The sequence below is a fragment of the Sander lucioperca genome, chromosome 7 (assembly GCF_008315115.2).
Source record: "Sander lucioperca isolate FBNREF2018 chromosome 7, SLUC_FBN_1.2, whole genome shotgun sequence".
NCBI classification, from domain to species: Eukaryota; Metazoa; Chordata; class Actinopteri; order Perciformes; family Percidae; genus Sander; species Sander lucioperca.
This window is the reverse complement of record NC_050179.1, coordinates 32,077,402-32,095,091: the sequence shown is the minus strand read 5'-3', so window position 1 is coordinate 32,095,091 and position 17,690 is coordinate 32,077,402. Positions and strand designations below refer to the sequence as shown.

Here is a 17,690-nt window from a genome sequence, read left to right as displayed (position 1 = left end):
TATATATATATACAGCATTTGGTCGGATGCTGAATTGGTGACACTTATCTTGGGTGCCAACCTTCTAACTGTGGTGATTGTATAGATGTTCTAGGCTGCCCGGCTGTCAGATTTGTGTGACGCATCCACGTTTCGCCAAAAAATTTTCTTAATAAAAAAAATCTGGAAATACTTGAATGAAGGAGATAACCAAAAAGGTTCTTACTAAGTGTGGTAATAGTCATGCAGTGAATCAATTATGGATTAGTTGAATTGAGTGACAATTGATTATCAATCAGTTATCATGCAAGTATCAACAGTATTACTTATTACAAAAACAAACACTTCTTTTACACCCTGCTTTGGATTACAGTGAGGAAAATAAGTATTTGAACACCCTGCTATTTTGCAAGTTCTCCCACTTAGAAATCATGGAGAGGTCTGAAATTGTCATCGTAGGTGCATGTCCATTGTGAGAGACATAATCTAAAAAAAAAAATCCAGAAATCACAATATATGATTTTTTAACTATTTATTTGTATGATACAGCTGCAAATAAGTATTTGAACACCTGTCTATCAGCTAGAATTCTGACCCTCAAAGACCTGTTAGTCTGCCTTTAAAATGTCCACCTCCACTCCATTTATTATCCTAAATTAGATGCACCTGTTTGAGGTCGTTAGCTGCATAAAGACACCTGTCCACCCCATACAATCAGTAAGAATCCAACTACTAACATGGCCAAGACCAAAGAGCTGTCCAAAGACACTAGAGACAAAATTGTACACCTCCACAAGGCTGGAAAGGGCTACGGGGAAATTGCCAAGCAGCTTGGTGAAAAAAGGTCCACTGTTGGAGCAATCATTAGAAAATGGAAGAAGCTAAACATGACTGTCAATCTCCCTAGGACTGGGGCTCCATGCAAAAAAATCATACATTGTGATTTCTGGATTTTTTTTTTTTTTAGATTAACTATTTATTTGTATGATACAGCTGCAAATAAGTATTTGAACACCTGAGAAAATCAATGTTAATATTTGGTACAGTAGCCTTTGTTTGCAATTACAGAGGTCAAACGATTCCTGTAGTTTTTCACCAGGTTTGCACACACTGCAGGAGGGATTTTGGCCCACTCCTCCACACAGATCTTCTCTAGATCAGTCAGGTTTCTGGGCTGTAGCTGAGAAACACGGAGTTTGAGCTCCCTCCAAAGATTCTCTATTGGGTTTAGGTCTGGAGACTGGCTAGGCCACGCCAGAACCTTGATATGCTTCTTACAGAGCCACTCCTTGGTTATCCTGGCTGTGTGCTTCGGGTCATTGTCATGTTGGAAGACCCAGCCTCGACCCATCTTCAATGCTCTAACTGAGGGAAGGAGGTTGTTCCCCAAAATCTCGCAATACATGGCCCCGGTCATCCTCTCCTTAATACAGTGCAGTCGCCCTGTCCCATGTGCAGAAAAACACCCCGAAAGCATGATGCTACTACTCCCATGCTTCACAGTAGGGATGTTGTTCTTGGGATGGTACTCATCATTCTTCTTCCTCCAAACACGGTTAGTGGAATTATGACCAAAAAGTTCTATTTTGGTCTCATCTGACCACATGACTTTCTCCCATGACTCCTCTGGATCATCCAAATGGTCATTGGCGAACTTAAGACGGGCCTTGACGTGCTGGTTTAAGCAGGGGAACCTTCCGTGCCATGCATGATTTCAAACCATGACGTCTTAGTGTATTACCAACAGTAACCTTGGAAACGGTGGTCCCAGCTCATTGACCAGCTCCTCCCGTGTAGTTCTGGGCTGATTTCTCACCTTTCTTAGGATCATTGAGCCTTGCATGGAGCCCCAGTCCTAGGGAGATTGACAGTCATGTTTAGCTTCTTCCATTTTCTAATGATTGCTCCAACAGTGGACCTTTTTTCACCAAGCTGCTTGGCAATTTCCCCGTAGCCCTTTCCAGCCTTGTGGAGGTGTACAATTTTGTCTCTAGTGTCTTTGGACAGCTCTTTGGTCTTGGCCATGTTAGTAGTTGGATTCTTACTGATTGTATGGGGTGGACAGGTGTCTTTATGCAGCTAACGACCTCAAACAGGTGCATCTAATTTAGGCTAATAAATGGAGTGGAGGTGGACATTTTAAAGGCAGACTAACAGGTCTTTGAGGGTCAGAATTCTAGCTGATAGACAGGTGTTCAAATACTTATTTGCAGCTGTATCATACAAATAAATAGTTAAAAAATCATATATTGTGATTTCTGGATTTTTTTTTTTAGATTATGTCTCTCACAGTGGACATGCACCTACGATGACAATTTCAGACCCCTCCATGATTTCTAAGTGGGAGAACTTGCAAAATAGCAGGGTGTTCAAATACTTATTTTCCTCACTGTATATCAATTAAGCAAAAAGGGTTGGAAGGATTTTAAAGGGTAACTACTTTTTTTTTTTTTTTTAAACCTGGACCCTATTTCCCTATGTTTTTGTGTCTAAGTGACTGATGGGAACAACAGTCTTTGACATTGCCAGAGTTAGGGTTAGTAGGAGACAGGGTTAGTAATTGTGGTTAACAGTTAAAAACAATATTATTAAAACAAAAATAAAGTTATAAAACTTTTTTGCATGATAACAAAATAGGCTATACAATCTATTTCCTGACTGCTTTAGTAACTTTTCTGCTCATGTCTCTCACATGAAGCTTCGTGAAGCATATTATTAATTTTCTGAGGCCACCAGATGGTACTCTTGGTGTAAAGAAAAAGGCTCAAGGAATCAAGTGTATCTCGCTGCAGCCTGCGGGAAGCCCCGCCCACATCCAAGTCAGCCATTTTTCGTTGCTTACGTCACTCCCCATACGCTCGAACGGACCAAGACAGCCTGTTAGCATTTTTTACTATGAAGGAAATTATTTGGATAAATGCCATGTTTTCATGAATGGCAATTCAGTGTGATGTCAGCCCTTAGTAGCAGAGAGTGCCATCTAGTGGGCTCAGGAAATAAAGCAAGTGGTGTGACTATCACTAGTAAATACACAATTTTTTTTCTCTCTATTACAGCAGAATCCATAGAGATCCACAAGAGGAAGCTCTTCCTGTGGTTCAGCCACCTTCCTCGGGAGGAAAAACTATTTTGCGGGTACTTCAGCCCCGAGACCATGCATGTGGATCCACTGATACTGGAAAGAAAAGCTGAAGAGAAGGCAGGACTGCTCAGTTCCGTTCTCCAAACCCAGCCCCCCTCCTGCCCCTCTGTGACTGTGGAACAGCTGTTTGATCCCACTGATGCCTGGAGGGACGGCCGGGGGCTCAATGTGCTGCTGTACGGGGCCGTGGGAACAGGCAAAAGTACAGTGGTCCGAAAGCTGGTGCTGGATTGGTGCACAGGGACCACCCTGTCCCACTTCAAGCTGCTGGTTCCTTTCTCTTGTGAGGACCTTGGCCAACTGTCAAAGTAAGACAACCTTCTATTAATCAGTGGCATTTTTCACCGTTGTCTTATGTCACATATATCTGATATCTTGAATTTGGTAATATAGTAAGTAATATAGAAAGTAATCTATCTATAAATTGCAGGAACGTCTGTCTGTCTGTGTGTTATGCGAATATCTCTCGAACCGTGGATTTCAAACTTGACAGGTGTCTAGGGGCACAAGTAAGTGCAGTGCCAAGTTTTACGTTGTTTGGATTAGAAATGCAAAAGATATCGTTAAATATATATATATATATATATATATATATATATATATATATATATATATATATATATATATATATATATATATATATCGCTAAAAGAAGCACACATTGGCTTTTGCTGCTCTAGCTGCTGGCCACTCCCCCTCTCACCCTGAGGATCAGAAACAGAGAGCAGCGGAGCTTTGGCAGCTAAAATGTGACATACACCTCAGACCCACAAAAATGTGCAAAGTTGCACTACTTTGGACTGTCTTTGACTTTGAATAAACAAACGACAATTCCCGAATTTAAGGACGTTTCAGAATCCCGGACAACCAGACATGTGCAGACAGAGCGTGATGCCACTTATAGGCAGGCTATCTATCTTATAAAGTGAGACGTATCTGTATATAGCCTACAGTATGTGTGTCCGTGTTTAGGGGCGTGTTTGGGGGGGGAAGGTAACCTGCACATCAGCAGACGCCGCGGCGGGGGGGACTCTTTTCCTGCTGTTAAATTGCTGTGAGCTGGCAGAACATAACGTAATCTCGGAGATTATTCCTTCAGAGTTGTACCGGGCAGATACATCAGTTTTCATCAGACTTGCCCTGGGTCGGGTTAATTAAGTCGCCAAAATACCCCCGTGAATCAAATCCCCTACTTCACCGTTAACCGTCAAGCCACTAAAAATGTTGCTGAAATGTTAAATTCCTTAACGATCCGTCTCTCTCTCTCTCTCTCTCTCTCTCTCTCTCTCTCTCTCTCTCTCTCTCTACGCACACTCACGGTCCGGTTCTGGTGGTTGATTAACGCAGATATGTGCTGATTAGCTCTCATAACGGGCCGGTGGGTAGCACGCTGCCATGAGTCCATGACGCTAATGTCTGATTACTCCACATTTTCATTGTTATGATATTTTGTGATTACATTCTGAATCTGCAGCATTTTCGGGCAGATACATCAGTTTTCATCAGACTCGCCCTGGGTCGGGTTAATTAAGTCGCCAAAATACCCCCGTGAATCAAATCCCCTACTTCACTGTTAACCGTCAAGCCACTAAACCTCTATGAAAATGAACATGTCTGCTGAAATGTTAAATTCCTTAACGATCCGACACGAGACAACACCGTCTCTCTCTCTCTCTCTCTCTCTCTCTCTCTCTGCACGCACACACGCACACACATGGTCCGGTTCTGGTGGTGGTTGATGAACGCAGATATGTGCTGATTGGCTCTCATAACGGGCCGGTGGGTAGCACACTGCCATGAGTCCATGACGCTAATGTCTGATTACTCCACATTTTCATTGTGATATTTTGTGATTACATTCTGAATCTGCAGCGTTTTCTGTCAGGTAAATATAGTAGTAATGTCTTCCTCTGATGCTACTGTAGAAGTAGCCTACACTGTAAGTCAGTAGTAGGCTATACAGTGGAGTTGCATATTAAGTGGTGTGGGGTCCTTCTGTAAGTAATTTGGGGGTACAATTTGGTTTTGATGAATTCTACAAGCAGCAATACCACAGGCCAAGTAATCGCCCGTTCCAAATGGGCACATCTTCAACGGGCACTGCACTAGTATAAGTCAATTCCCCCAGCATCAGAGCTAATCAACACAATCAAATTATACAATAATCTAGGGCTGGGTGATATGGCCTAAAAAAAATGTTTTCACAAAAATCCGATTTAGGATTTAAATCGTTTCCCAGATTTTAGACCACAGTAAAAGGAAACCGCAAGACATTAGTACAAGTTAAACTATACAGACAGAAGTCAACAAGACACCATACAGACAGCTAGAGCAACAAATAAGCTTTCTCAGTAAGCCATGCAGAGCTACAGGAAGCAGCAAGACATTAGCACAGTTACACATCAGCAGTATCTACATTCAGTATAAGAAACCATGCAAGCATCAAAACCATAGACTGTATATATTAGTGGACAGCGCATCCGGTTCAGCAAAATGCGGCAAATGCGGAAGTGCCTTAAACCTGCATTCTATCTGAATTCCAGAGGGCGACACGTGCGGTTGCAAAAAGGAGGTCCGTTTCTATAGAAGTCTATGGCGAAATGACCCACTTCTCACTTGATTTATTACCTCAGTAAACATTTCAATTAAGAGTTTATATTCTCAATCGCTAGTTTTAAGTCTTCTGCAACACAGAATGATGGTCATTTTTTGAATTATGGTCTCGTTGATTTTAAAATCGGCGATAAAGCGGGGGATGTTTTAGGGCGTGGCTATGATGTGATTGACAGTTCGTGGCCTGTCAATCATGACAGAGGTTGGTTTAGCAAAGCTTATCCATGGCACGTAAACTTCACTTTGGGGGTTGACCAGCTTTCGTCTTCGTGACTGTGACACTTGGTCGCCTAATAATGTCTTGTTCAACGTTCGGTTGTACGACAAGACACTCAAAGGAGTCGGCAGTTCAGTTTTTCCGGTAAGTAACGTTACATTTTGTTTTAATACCGTTTTTCGTTAGCCAACGTTAGCATCCCAATGAATATCAGTTAGCTAGCTAGATTGCACCTTGCTAACCAAGCTAGCGGGCTAACTAATAACGTTATGCAGACCAGACCGTATAAACGGATTAAAATTAATATATTTAACGTTACAGTCGTATACAGTAGGTATGCACAACGGTCTCGCCGGTAATCTGTTTTTAACCATATGTGATGTTATTGCTAATCGATGCACATGTAATGGTAATGTTAGCTTAAAGTCAAAGCCTGATATAGCTAACGTTATAGTGCAAATTCATATAAATCCTATTCGTACGGGATCAGAATCATTTTGGGACCGCGTGTGATTTAGAAAGTACCCCCTCACATCTGAGTTTTGTGTGGAGCATTCGCACGGGACAAGCGGAGACTGCTTTTACTTGAATATACTGAAATACATGTACCCCGCCCGAGAGTTGGGCAACGTTACCCGGAGGTGCCCGAAGGACAGGCACAGACACCCACACAGCATCACCGTCACCCTCACCTCGGACAAAGCCGCGCTGGGGCGCGTCGACGGACGGGGCAGTAGGCCAGAATATCCGTTTTTGCAATAAAATGTCGCACATGAAAAAATATATATATTATTGTAAAGTTACATAAGTGTTCTATCTTGAAAAATCTTCAGTTCTGCAGCCAAATGTATTGTATAAAGCACCAGGTTCAATATTCTTTTCTCAAAATTCTAAATACATTATTTCAGACTGTTAATGTACCTAACAAGCATGCTGCAGGAGTTATTAACCACTGTTGCTGATGCTGTTACACTGAGGTCTTTCTTCCACTTACTGTAGTTGTGTCTGCTAATCTATTTGAAGACCTTCTGTCAGCACATTAGTCTGTTTTAAGTCACATGTTGCAATCTATATTTATAAATTCTGTTTATTACTAAAATGTACATATCACTAAAAATGTGTTGCGTACAATACACATTGTCTAAGATAAATTTGACATGTAGGAGTAGGTTTACTTAATATTGCATGTCCTCAACTGAAGCATGCCTTCATGTACAAGCGCATATATTAATATAAATCATTGTGATCTACCATGCCTTAACTACATGTTTGTCTTTACAAAGGTATCCACACTGAAAACTGAATGACCAGAGCCTACAGAAGGAAGACCTGGTGTATAGAGCAGCGTATTTGGTGCCATTCATCTGGTTGTGGAAAACAGATTGCATTGACCACATCCGAAGTTCTCAAATGTGTTCTGATTATAACGATGCCAGAAAATCATTTTTGGTTCAGCTTCTTCTGCTGAAAGGACAGACCAACTTTTAGCACTTTAGCAGTCACTGGTATTTAGAGGTTCAAAATGTGAGTCCTGTAATAGATGTGTCCTCTTGTGGTACTGTTAGGCCTGCTGCTCCTAGGTAGCTTCTCTGTCTCTCCTCCCTCCCTCCCTCCCTCCCTCTGTCTGTCTCTCCTCCCTCCCTCTCTGTCTGTCTCTCCTCCCTCCCTCTCTGTCTGTCTCTTATTGCAGGAGTGGAGTCTAAAGGGTGGGAGTCTGTGTTCCAGCTGCCTCTCATCTACCACAATCAACCAACAATTTGTGATAATACTTTTGTTATAATGAATTTGCAATAACCCTACACAGATTAAACAGCACCTAGTGCATTTTCAATTACCTACTAAACACTTGACTATGTATGTCAAAATAAATGTCTATAAATTAATCTAAAAGGATTTTGGTGAAGTGTTTTCATGGTGATTAAAATTGACAAGTACATAAAGACACACAAGAAAAGCACAAACTACATTTTCCTGATCCTTCTTTGTCAACATTCAAATATGGTAACATTTGAGAAATCATTTTTGTTGATTAAAGCCAAAATAGACACTTTTAATCAATTACAAATTCTATCAAATTACCAATGTCTTCTTGTATGACTACAATATTGTGTATGTTCCTATAGTTGCTTCAGAAAAACAAATGTAGCTTTAGAAAGACCTTTATTTCACATTGAAATGGGCATTAACTACAAAAACTACATAAACCACAACACTGGCAATATTTTTAAGATTATGTTAGGGTTAGGGGTTAAATTGATGAATTAAATAATGTAGTTCACCTTTTACAATCCGGTGTACATTCCACACATAAAACACTGCTGTGGGTCAAGGTAAGACATGTCTGCATATGAAAAAAAAGGGTAGTTGAATCACTAGTGTCACATTGTTAATTACAGTAGAAATGGTTGACATTACAAACCACAATATAAAAATATAGCTTAACATATAAAGCTTAAAGCACTTGTGCAGCACTCTGTTCAGTCAAGTCCAAATGCCTGGGTAAAGAAATAAAAGCTGCCTTTACAATTACAGTGAGCATAGTGTGACAGTCTTTTGGTTGTCTGTAATGCACAGTGGAAAAAGAAAAAAAAACCCTGCGAGCCTTGTTGATCTTCCCCGGATTGTTAACAGCCCTCCACCTGCATCTCTGGGTGATGCCAGAGAAGATGGACTTCCTTCTGAGGTATCGGGTGGGTGCACATGCCATCGTGGCTCTCCACACTCCTATTTCTGAAAGAAAGAGTCATCAATTTGAATTTGAGCCCCTCATAGTTAAATATATATGCACACTAGCATGTAACTGTACTTCATTAATTATCGGGGGAGAATACAGATGAATCAACAACAGTCTATTGTTCTTTAGTGTAACTTTAATTTAGTTAAAGCAGCCATATTATGCTCATTTTCAGGTTCATAATTGTATTTTAAGGTTGTACCAGAATAGGTTTACATGGTTTAATTTTCAAAAAACACCATATTTGTGTTGTCCTACAGTGCTCTCTCTCACTGCTGCAGATCCTCTTTTCAGCTGGTCTCTGTTTTAGCTACAGAGTGAGACCTCTTTTCTTCTTCTTCTTCTGTACTATCTTTGATTGCACTGCACATGCCCAGTAGCTCAGATGTAGATCATGTCAGCTAGCTAGCTCCATAGACAGTAAAAGAAAGGCTGTTTCTACAACTTTGGTCAGTTACAAGGCAGGATTAGCTGGGAGACTTCTAAATGAGGGCGCACATGGAAGTAGTTCTTTTGTAGATTATGGTGAACTTGTGTGTGTTGTAGCAGTGCTTTGCTATTGAGAACGAGGTAGCATGCTAGCGTTAGCATGCTAGCGTTAGCCATAACGTTAGCATGCTAACGCTACGAGCTAATGGTTGCGGTTAGCCTGCTCGTTTCGGCTTGTGATGTCACAAGCCGTGCCGATTTTGAACAGCTCACCCAGAGACTGAAGGCAGGACACATTCAGAAACCGTATCTCACTCTAAACAGCATGGGTGGATTTTTTTCAAAGTTTGTATGTGTGTGGAAGCACCAGAGACACAACATAACACCCCAAATCCCAGAAAAAGTGATTTTTTCATAATATGGGCACTTTAAATGATCTTATTTCTGCTAACGTTAGCTCTTAAAAGCATGTAAAGGCTAATTGTGCCAACCATAGACTGATGGAGCAAACAGTAGCAAGACATTATCGGTGCATTATGGTTGTTACAGTTAACCAAACGTTCTAAGAAACTTTGTTATACATCTGCTAATACTTAGTGTTAGATAATGATAAGCATTAACAATCCCCGTTTTGCATTTCGCTGACACTACGTTTAAATTAGGACAACGTAAACTTCCATTTGCAGAAAATTAACGTTAGCATTTTTTACCAGTGGCTAGCTAACGTTACAGACAATTTACATGGTAACTTCAGATACATTTACTTTACAATGTGACTCATCTTATATGTAATATAACTATTGGACAAAGATATATTTAAAACCTAGCGAAGCTATATCTTACCTCGAATTATGTATGCTAGCTTTCAGCAACAGTTGCATCCAGATTGCCAGTGAACGTGTGTAAGGTAACGTAGAGTGTAAGCAGCGTTGCCAACTCCAAAAAAAACAGTCAGACACCGCCCAATAGTCTATGGCTCCTCCCTCACTCCTCCCTCTCGTCTAAAAACGTCACATCCGCAACCAGGATGGCTGCGCCCATAAACGCAAACTCGACGACGGATAACTGATCTCCACAAACCAATGGGTGACGTCACACATGCTCTGTCCATTAATATATACAGTCTATGATCAAAACACAGCCAAGCAACACAGACCCGAGCCATCTTCTTGCACCGTTCAACCATGCAAAGAAGTAACAAGCAGTAATAAAAAGATGAAGGGAGGCGTTAATAAGATGGTAACATAGTTAAAATACAAGTTAATTTTTGATACATACCCAAGAAATGCAGAGCGGGCTATATTTGACACCAAGCAAGACATCAAACATAAAACATGTTAGCAGCAGGTCAGCAGTGCTAACAACAATAATATAAAATTACCAGGAGATTAAAAATGTTCAGAAGTCTGACTTTCCAAGAGGCAGGCCTTGAGACTTTGTGTGAAGTTATGGTAGGTGGTGCAGTTTCTTGTCATTTGGTGTTCCACCTATTAGAGGCTCTAACAGAAAAGCATGATTGACTAAAGGAGCTGGACCTGTAAAGGGTTACACAGTCCCCTCTCAGAACAGACCTAGTGGTTCTATTGTTAGAATTTTTTTGCTTAATAAAAATATTGAGTGATGGAGGAGCTTTGCCATTCAGGATCTTGAACATTAGTCAGGTGTCATTGTATTTGATTAGATTTTCCCAACTAAAGGCTGATTCTGCGTCAAATCGACAGCGTACCCTCACAGACCCCTCTGTGTCGCGGCGAACCCCCCTCCGAGCCCTCCGCCGTAGCTCAACGTGCACCTCCAAAAATGTGTAACTTTGCGTCAAGGCGACACAGGCCGCAAGGACTGTGATTGGTCAACTCGTCCTGTGTGTTGATAGTTGGTGTTTCAAGCAGCCTACTGTGGGGAGTAGCAACGTGCTAGTTCACTGACAAGCTTTGCAAATAAACTCCGACATATTTTGGTTACAATGATGGGGTTATCCGTTTGTAAAGTGTCTATACGTCAGTAACGTTTTGAAATTAGCACTTCGCCAGCAAGCAGTACTTTGTGGGCAGTTGTGCTAAAATTTGCTTGCTAACATAACATAAACTGGCTGGCAGACACCTCGCAAATAACCTCAGACTTATCACCCCCTAGCGTTAAGGATGGTGAACTCCGAAAGGGTCACGACGCCGTAGGAGCTACGGCATAGCTACGGCGTGGAGTTGATGCAGAAGCATGAAACAGCCTTAAGGATGGCATATTTGTTAAGAATTTTACAGTGGTGATAAGTATTGTTTTTTCTGTCTAGCACTTTGAGGGCCTGTTTATACAGAGAGAGAACAGGCTTAAGGGTTGTATCTTTTGCTGGCGTCCAGTTTGTCATAAAATATAGTAGATGGGGGGTGATCATTAAATCCAAATATGATTTTGCTGCTGAACTTGTTAGTCAGCTTGGCTAGATTGTATTTAGTTATTCGCATTACTTTTTTCACTTGTTTTTTGAAAGACCAGGTGGAGTCAAGGATGATACATCTCAGTATTTGACATGAGAGACAATTTGAATATTCTCACCAGACACATATACTTTGTGATCACAGTCAGATGCGGAGTGTGTCTTTGTAAAAAACATGCAGACAGTGTTCTTACATTTAGACACCGGTGAAAGTGCGTTTCAAGTTTAAAAGCTGCTTCTTTTTTGGTTTTTGCATGGACGTATATTATAGTATCATCTGCATACATCTGAACTTCACACCCTGTACAAATCGATGGCAAGTCATTTACGTATAAGCTAAACAAGAGAGGTCCTAAGATGGAACCCTGGGGCACACACATCTCATTGATCATAAAGGGTGATGATGTTTCACTACCCACCCTTACACATTGAACCCTATCTGCAAGATAGGACTTCATCCAATTCAGCATGTTAGAGGAAAAATTAAAATTGGCTAATCTAGAAATGAGTATTTAATGATTAACAGTATGTATTAAATGCCTTTTTAAAATCCACCAATTCACACCAAGAAAAGTGATCCGGCAATTCTCCGCACGGTGGTGTGGCGCGGGGGGAGTGTCAATGAAACGGCCCATTTGTGTGACGTCCTATTGTGTTCTTAAACCCCCCCAACAAAGCACAAGTTGACTTTATATTTCACAATTACGGTCTTCCGTCAGATCGTTTATAGATTTCGACGTTTCTGACCGCACTTGAAGGCAGCTTTATTTCACAGGAGAGAGAGAAAGAAAAGAGAAGAGCGAGATATAGCGAGTGCTTTGTTGTTGAAGGAAACATTCAGCTATTACACAAACTCCCAGGCAGTTCAGTGCTTGTGTTTTGTTCTTTACCCTCATAGTGTTTTAAAACCTTCTTGTGGCAGCGATCAGGGATGGAAATTAACTTTATTGTTCACCTGCCAAATCTACCAGCCATTCTTTTTTTAACCGGCAAGTGTGTAACTGCATGTAAAAATATAACAAGATCTATAATACTCAAGCATGTTTATTTCATAAGGTCTTTGGGGAAATACTAACATTCTCTCTCTCTCTTAGCACACACATAGTGTTTCTACTAGAATGTATAGTCTTTGGATCAGAATAAAGTCTGTTTTACTACTGTGAGTCTGTTCAGCTTTAACGTTACAGATATCACACAGAGCTAATGAACAATTCAGATAAATAACACATTTTGCAATGTGCATCTCAACACATTTTAACTCCCTATGACCACTACTACTGTCATTACTAAACATTGTTCCAAAATATGAACAATAACGTTGCAGTCAGTGAGCTTATTTGCTTGCTAAACACTGCTCCAGCACATAGACGGTACCATAGATATATCTATTGTATGGTATGGTATGAATTTGATTTGTAATGATAAAAAAAAAACTATATTCAAAAAACTGAACATGGGCATGGTGAGCATGCATCACACTGCTGTAAGTACATTATGTTAGTAATAAAGTGATGAATCCCCTCCCTCATAGAGTGGCTTCCTTAAGGGACCTGGTGAGCAGGAAGTACCTCCACCTGAGAAAACACCCCCTGCTGAGTGGGGAGGGAAACCAGGCCAAGGATGTGCTCTTTGTCTTCAATGGGATGGAGAAGATGAAACTGGACTTCCGAATTGGAGCCACAGAGCTTTGCAGTGATCCTAATGAGGCGCTGCCTGCATATGTGGTGGTGGTCAACCTGCTGAGGAAATATCTCCTGCCTGAGGTAAGGGACAATCCACTGTCACTCTTCTGTTTCCCTGGAAACTGTCTTCCACTGTCATATATCTATTTGCTATCCTGAAGTGCAAAAAGCTGCCATGCTGGTTGCTGGTAATGTGGAGCTCATTCTTGTTGCCATGCTGCACATAGTTATGTTAGCTTGGTAATCTGAAGAAAGTAAAAGAAAATGTTGAAAATTAAAATGGGCGACTGAAGGCTAGAAAGTGCTTTCCAGCTGTAGAAAGCAGGTTCCCTTTCTTAAAGTGAGAATGTGAGTAATGTTGCTGTTCTGGAAACCTTCACTAATATCCAGTGGAGGGCTGGACCTGTCCTAAATAACAGTGAGCCTACATTTTCCTCAGTTCCAGACCTTTAATTTAAACTGACACGGACATTGATGCCATTTTTCGGCACTCAACAGTTTTTAATACCTTTGTTTGTTACCAAATAAAAATACAGGGGATCAATGCTCAGCCCTGCAGACTTCCAGCAGAGATATATATATATATATATATATATATATATATATATATATATATATATATATATATATATATATATATCTGTCTGTATTTTCTACAAAAGTCAAAGCCACATGGGAGATGTCACAAGCACTTTTAATAAAACAGACTGGGATCAAATGAAATGCAAAGGGTTTCCTTCCCTGTTTAAAAAAACATGTAAATGAAAGATCTTATAAAATAAATAGTGTAGGGGTGTGAATCTTCGCTGGTCTCACCATTCAATTACCATTATCCTGTCAATGATTCAAATTGATTCAATATCACGATGCATCACAATGCATCACCTCCTAAATATTATTATATATTGCTACACATGGTTTTCATTAGGGCTGTCAAAATAACGCGTTAATTTTGATTAATTAATCTGAGAAAAAATAACGCGTTAAAAAAAAATAACGCTGATTAATCCATTCCATATTGACGTTTGACACGGAGCCGTTCTAGCCACCATTGGACTGTAAAATGAAGGAGGGAGACGAGAATGTGCTGCCTGGATCATTAATTGGAACATTTACTTGTAAAAATCTTCTTCCTGCCAACCCTGGCTACCGAAATCTGGTGCCACTGATATGTCTGCACTTCTCTCTGGTGCTCTGAAGACGATACAGGCAACACAAACACCGCTGCATGTGACGCTAGTTAACACGATACTCGACAGCAGCTAACGTTAGCCTACCGCTAGCTAGTTAACACTATACTCGACAGCAGCTAACGTTAGCCTACCGCTAGCTAGTAGCTGGATTAAACACGGTTAAAATGCTGACAGCTAACGCTGAACGGTGTAAAGTTTGACTGTGTTTTACTGTAGAGGACTGTGACTCAACAGCGGGATGTAACAATCTGCAGCTGCCGAGCTGCCGTCGGAAAAACAACACAGACGGTGCGTTCAATGAAACTGGTAAACTACAGCTTCGTGGTGCATTTGAAGTTATTGTAAATGTCCTTGGTGGTTGTTTTTGTCGTTCAACAGCAATTTACTAGTGAAATAAGTTATTGTTATACATTATTATTAAATCATTTAATTTTGACCATATGGCCTTAGCAATAAACAAGCCGTTCTTTAATGTCACCAACTGTTGTTTAGTACCCTTTGTTTTCTTTTCTTTTTTTACTTTCTTAAAAAGTATCGGTTCAGGCACCGTTAATTATGTATGCGATTAATTTTGATTAATTAATCACAGAGTCTGTAATTAATTAGATACATTTTTTTAATCGATTGACAGCCCTAGTTTTCATCAACAAATTCAAGCAGTCAGATATATATGAACTCCCCTTTTTATTGTATCTACTCTTAAAAAAGATGCATCAATGCAATGATTAATTTTAACACTCCTAAAATAGTCTATATTAAATAAAAACAAGCTTATCTCTCAGAATGCTCCATTTGTTTTCTATAACAATAACTGACTGAGTACAATAACAGGTTTTCCTCTCCTGCAACAGTGAAACCTACGCTGTACATTTACAGCTTGACAACTTTACTGTAAATTCCTCCTCTTCTCCGATAGCAAACAGCCGTCTGCTCTGAGAGCACCTTCCACCCTCTCTCACTGGCTCTCTTTCACAAACAAAGCTAAGCATTACATGAGTCATAATTCTCAATTTAGTCGTGTTTTTCTCCAACACTCAAGAAATGTTATTTTGCGTTTCAACTCGTATATTGTTTTAAAATTAAGAGGCATTTAATCTGGGGCGACCTCTAGCTCACCCAGTAGAATGTGCGCCCCATGTAGGCTGAGGCCTTGGCAGCAGCCCAGGTTCGAATCCGGCCCGCGGCCCTTTGCTGCGTGTCGTCCCTCCTCTCTCTCTTCTTTCCTGTCTTCAAGCTGTCCTGTCAATTACAGGCCATAAAAAGCCCAAAAAATAATCTTTAAAAAAAGAGGCATTTAATCTATGACGTAAACAAGCCTGTCTGTGTCTGTCTTTGTGCTGTCTGTCAGGTGACAGAAAGAGCAGAGGGAAGACTCAGAGAGTAGAGCAGAGGCTCGCTCGCTTACTCTTCCAGCACTGACCCAATCGGGCAACTGGCTGATTGTATTTACTGGTCCGATATAACTTTTTACCGGCTCCAGGGCATCGGTGAATCTTTATTGTTGGACCCTGTTGTAAGGGGAGCCAGGCAGACAACAGCGGGAGAGTGGGGGCGGGGTTACATAGAGTGTGTGAGAGAGATGCAAACAAATTGTTTCATTCCATATGTAATTTTAAAATAAATCGATATCATTTAAAAAGTCTATATACTGCCAAGCACTAAGTAGGAGCAGTATTTCTGTTAAAAAGAATAAGTGTTCTCAGGAGTGCAGCGAATCACGAAACACACGGTTTGGATTGTATCACTGCTGTCACAGATCGGATCATTTTTCGGATTAACAAAAAAAAAAAACTGGAGAGAAATATAACTTTGTTTTTCATTTAATACTTAAAGAACCGGTAAACCAAGGAACCTTTGCCTATGCAACGCTGTCAACTGGGGTTGGTTACAATTTACATTTGGACCTCTTTAATAACAAAAACTTGATTTCAGTTGTAAAAATAAGTCATTATAAACATTTTTTTATACAATTTACTTTGAACATTTCGTTATTTATTTAGAACATTTTACACACCACACAAAATAAAACTCCTCCTTACCTACATCTCTCCTCCCAAACCCGTCCCTGCAGCCTGTCAGCCTGTCACCAGGACATAGAGAACAACACTGTTGTGTGTGTATCAGAGGAAGTGTAACCACACTGCGACCTGTTTCAGCTTGCCATTAAATTGCAGCAACAGTTGTGTGCATGGAGATCAGGTACCCAAATTTGACACCGATTGATTTAATTTGAATCGGTACCCAAAAAGTACAGAGTTCAGTACCCTAACCCTATGCTTTGAACACACTGCATTCATGTAGCCGTGGTAGTTAAACTGTATTTCACACTGTAATGGTTAAACTTTGTAATTAACCTGCGTGCCGACATGAGAGATGCCGTGTTCCTGCCCAAGAAAAATCAATTAAAGTAACTGAGGCGTAACAAGCTTAGGCGTTTGAAAATGTATTCTAAATAGGCTGCTGTATTTTTTTCAGGCCAGCATCTTGGTTACCACCAGACTGTCTGCCCTGGACCGTATCCCACAGAAGTATGTGAGTCGCTATGCACAGATTTGTGGCTTCACTGACCCGGAGCGCCAGCGGGCCTACTTCACCAGCCGCCTCCTGCAGCAAGGTGGAGAGACTGCATGTAACCATGAGGCCCAGTCTGTCATAGAGCTGCTTTACCTCAACCTTCAGAGACAAAGTCAGCTGGCTACAGCCTGCTTTCTCCCATCCTACTGCTGGCTCACATGTGCTACCTTACACTTCCTCCATTTCACCGGTGCCAAGGAACCCATCCGCACACTGACTGGCATATACACCAGCTTCCTTAGGCTCAACTTTGGAGGTGAGGTGCTGGGCACAGGGACAGGGACAAATGTGCCTATACAGGAACACCAGAGTTCTCTGATGTTGTATGTAGTCCGTACAGTTGGGAAACTTGCTTTTGACGGTGTGACATACAAACGCACGTCATTCTCAGAAAAGGAACTGGAGCAGTGGATAGGAGGGAAGACCAAGACGGATGAGGAGCTACATCAGCTGGCCATGTTCCGGACTGATGTGCTAGACTTCTTTTTGGCTCCCAGTGTAGAAAGCGTTAAGCATTTAGCAGAAGATCCCAGTGAGAGTGATCAGAGGCGGTATGTATTTGCTGTCCCTGCCATGCAGGAGTACCTAGCGGCTCTCTACGTGGTTCTCGGAGAGAACAAGTCGGCTCTGGAGAAGCTGACCAGTCAGGTGTCTGAGGTCATTGGTCAGACAAGTGAGGATGTCAATGCCCTCATT

At 41.0% G+C, this 17,690-nt stretch overlaps 1 protein-coding gene across 2 annotated transcripts in view; it reads left to right on the top strand.

The window, feature by feature from the left end:
• nlrx1 (NLR family member X1) overlaps nucleotides 1-17,690 on the top strand; it is a 45,537-nt gene that overhangs the window by 7,404 nt on the left and 20,443 nt on the right. Inside the window, exons 4-6 of one of the 2 annotated variants that reach the window (XM_031277345.2) lie at nucleotides 3,039-3,429; nucleotides 13,077-13,308; nucleotides 16,896-17,690. The exon at nucleotides 16,896-17,690 is cut by the window's right edge and continues 373 nt beyond it. In XM_031277345.2, the coding sequence (XP_031133205.1) occupies nucleotides 3,039-3,429; nucleotides 13,077-13,308; nucleotides 16,896-17,690 (1,418 nt within the window). Of the gene's footprint in view, nucleotides 1-3,035; nucleotides 3,430-13,076; nucleotides 13,309-16,895 lie in introns of both variants that reach the window. The other variant, XM_031277344.2, reaches the window with a different exon arrangement.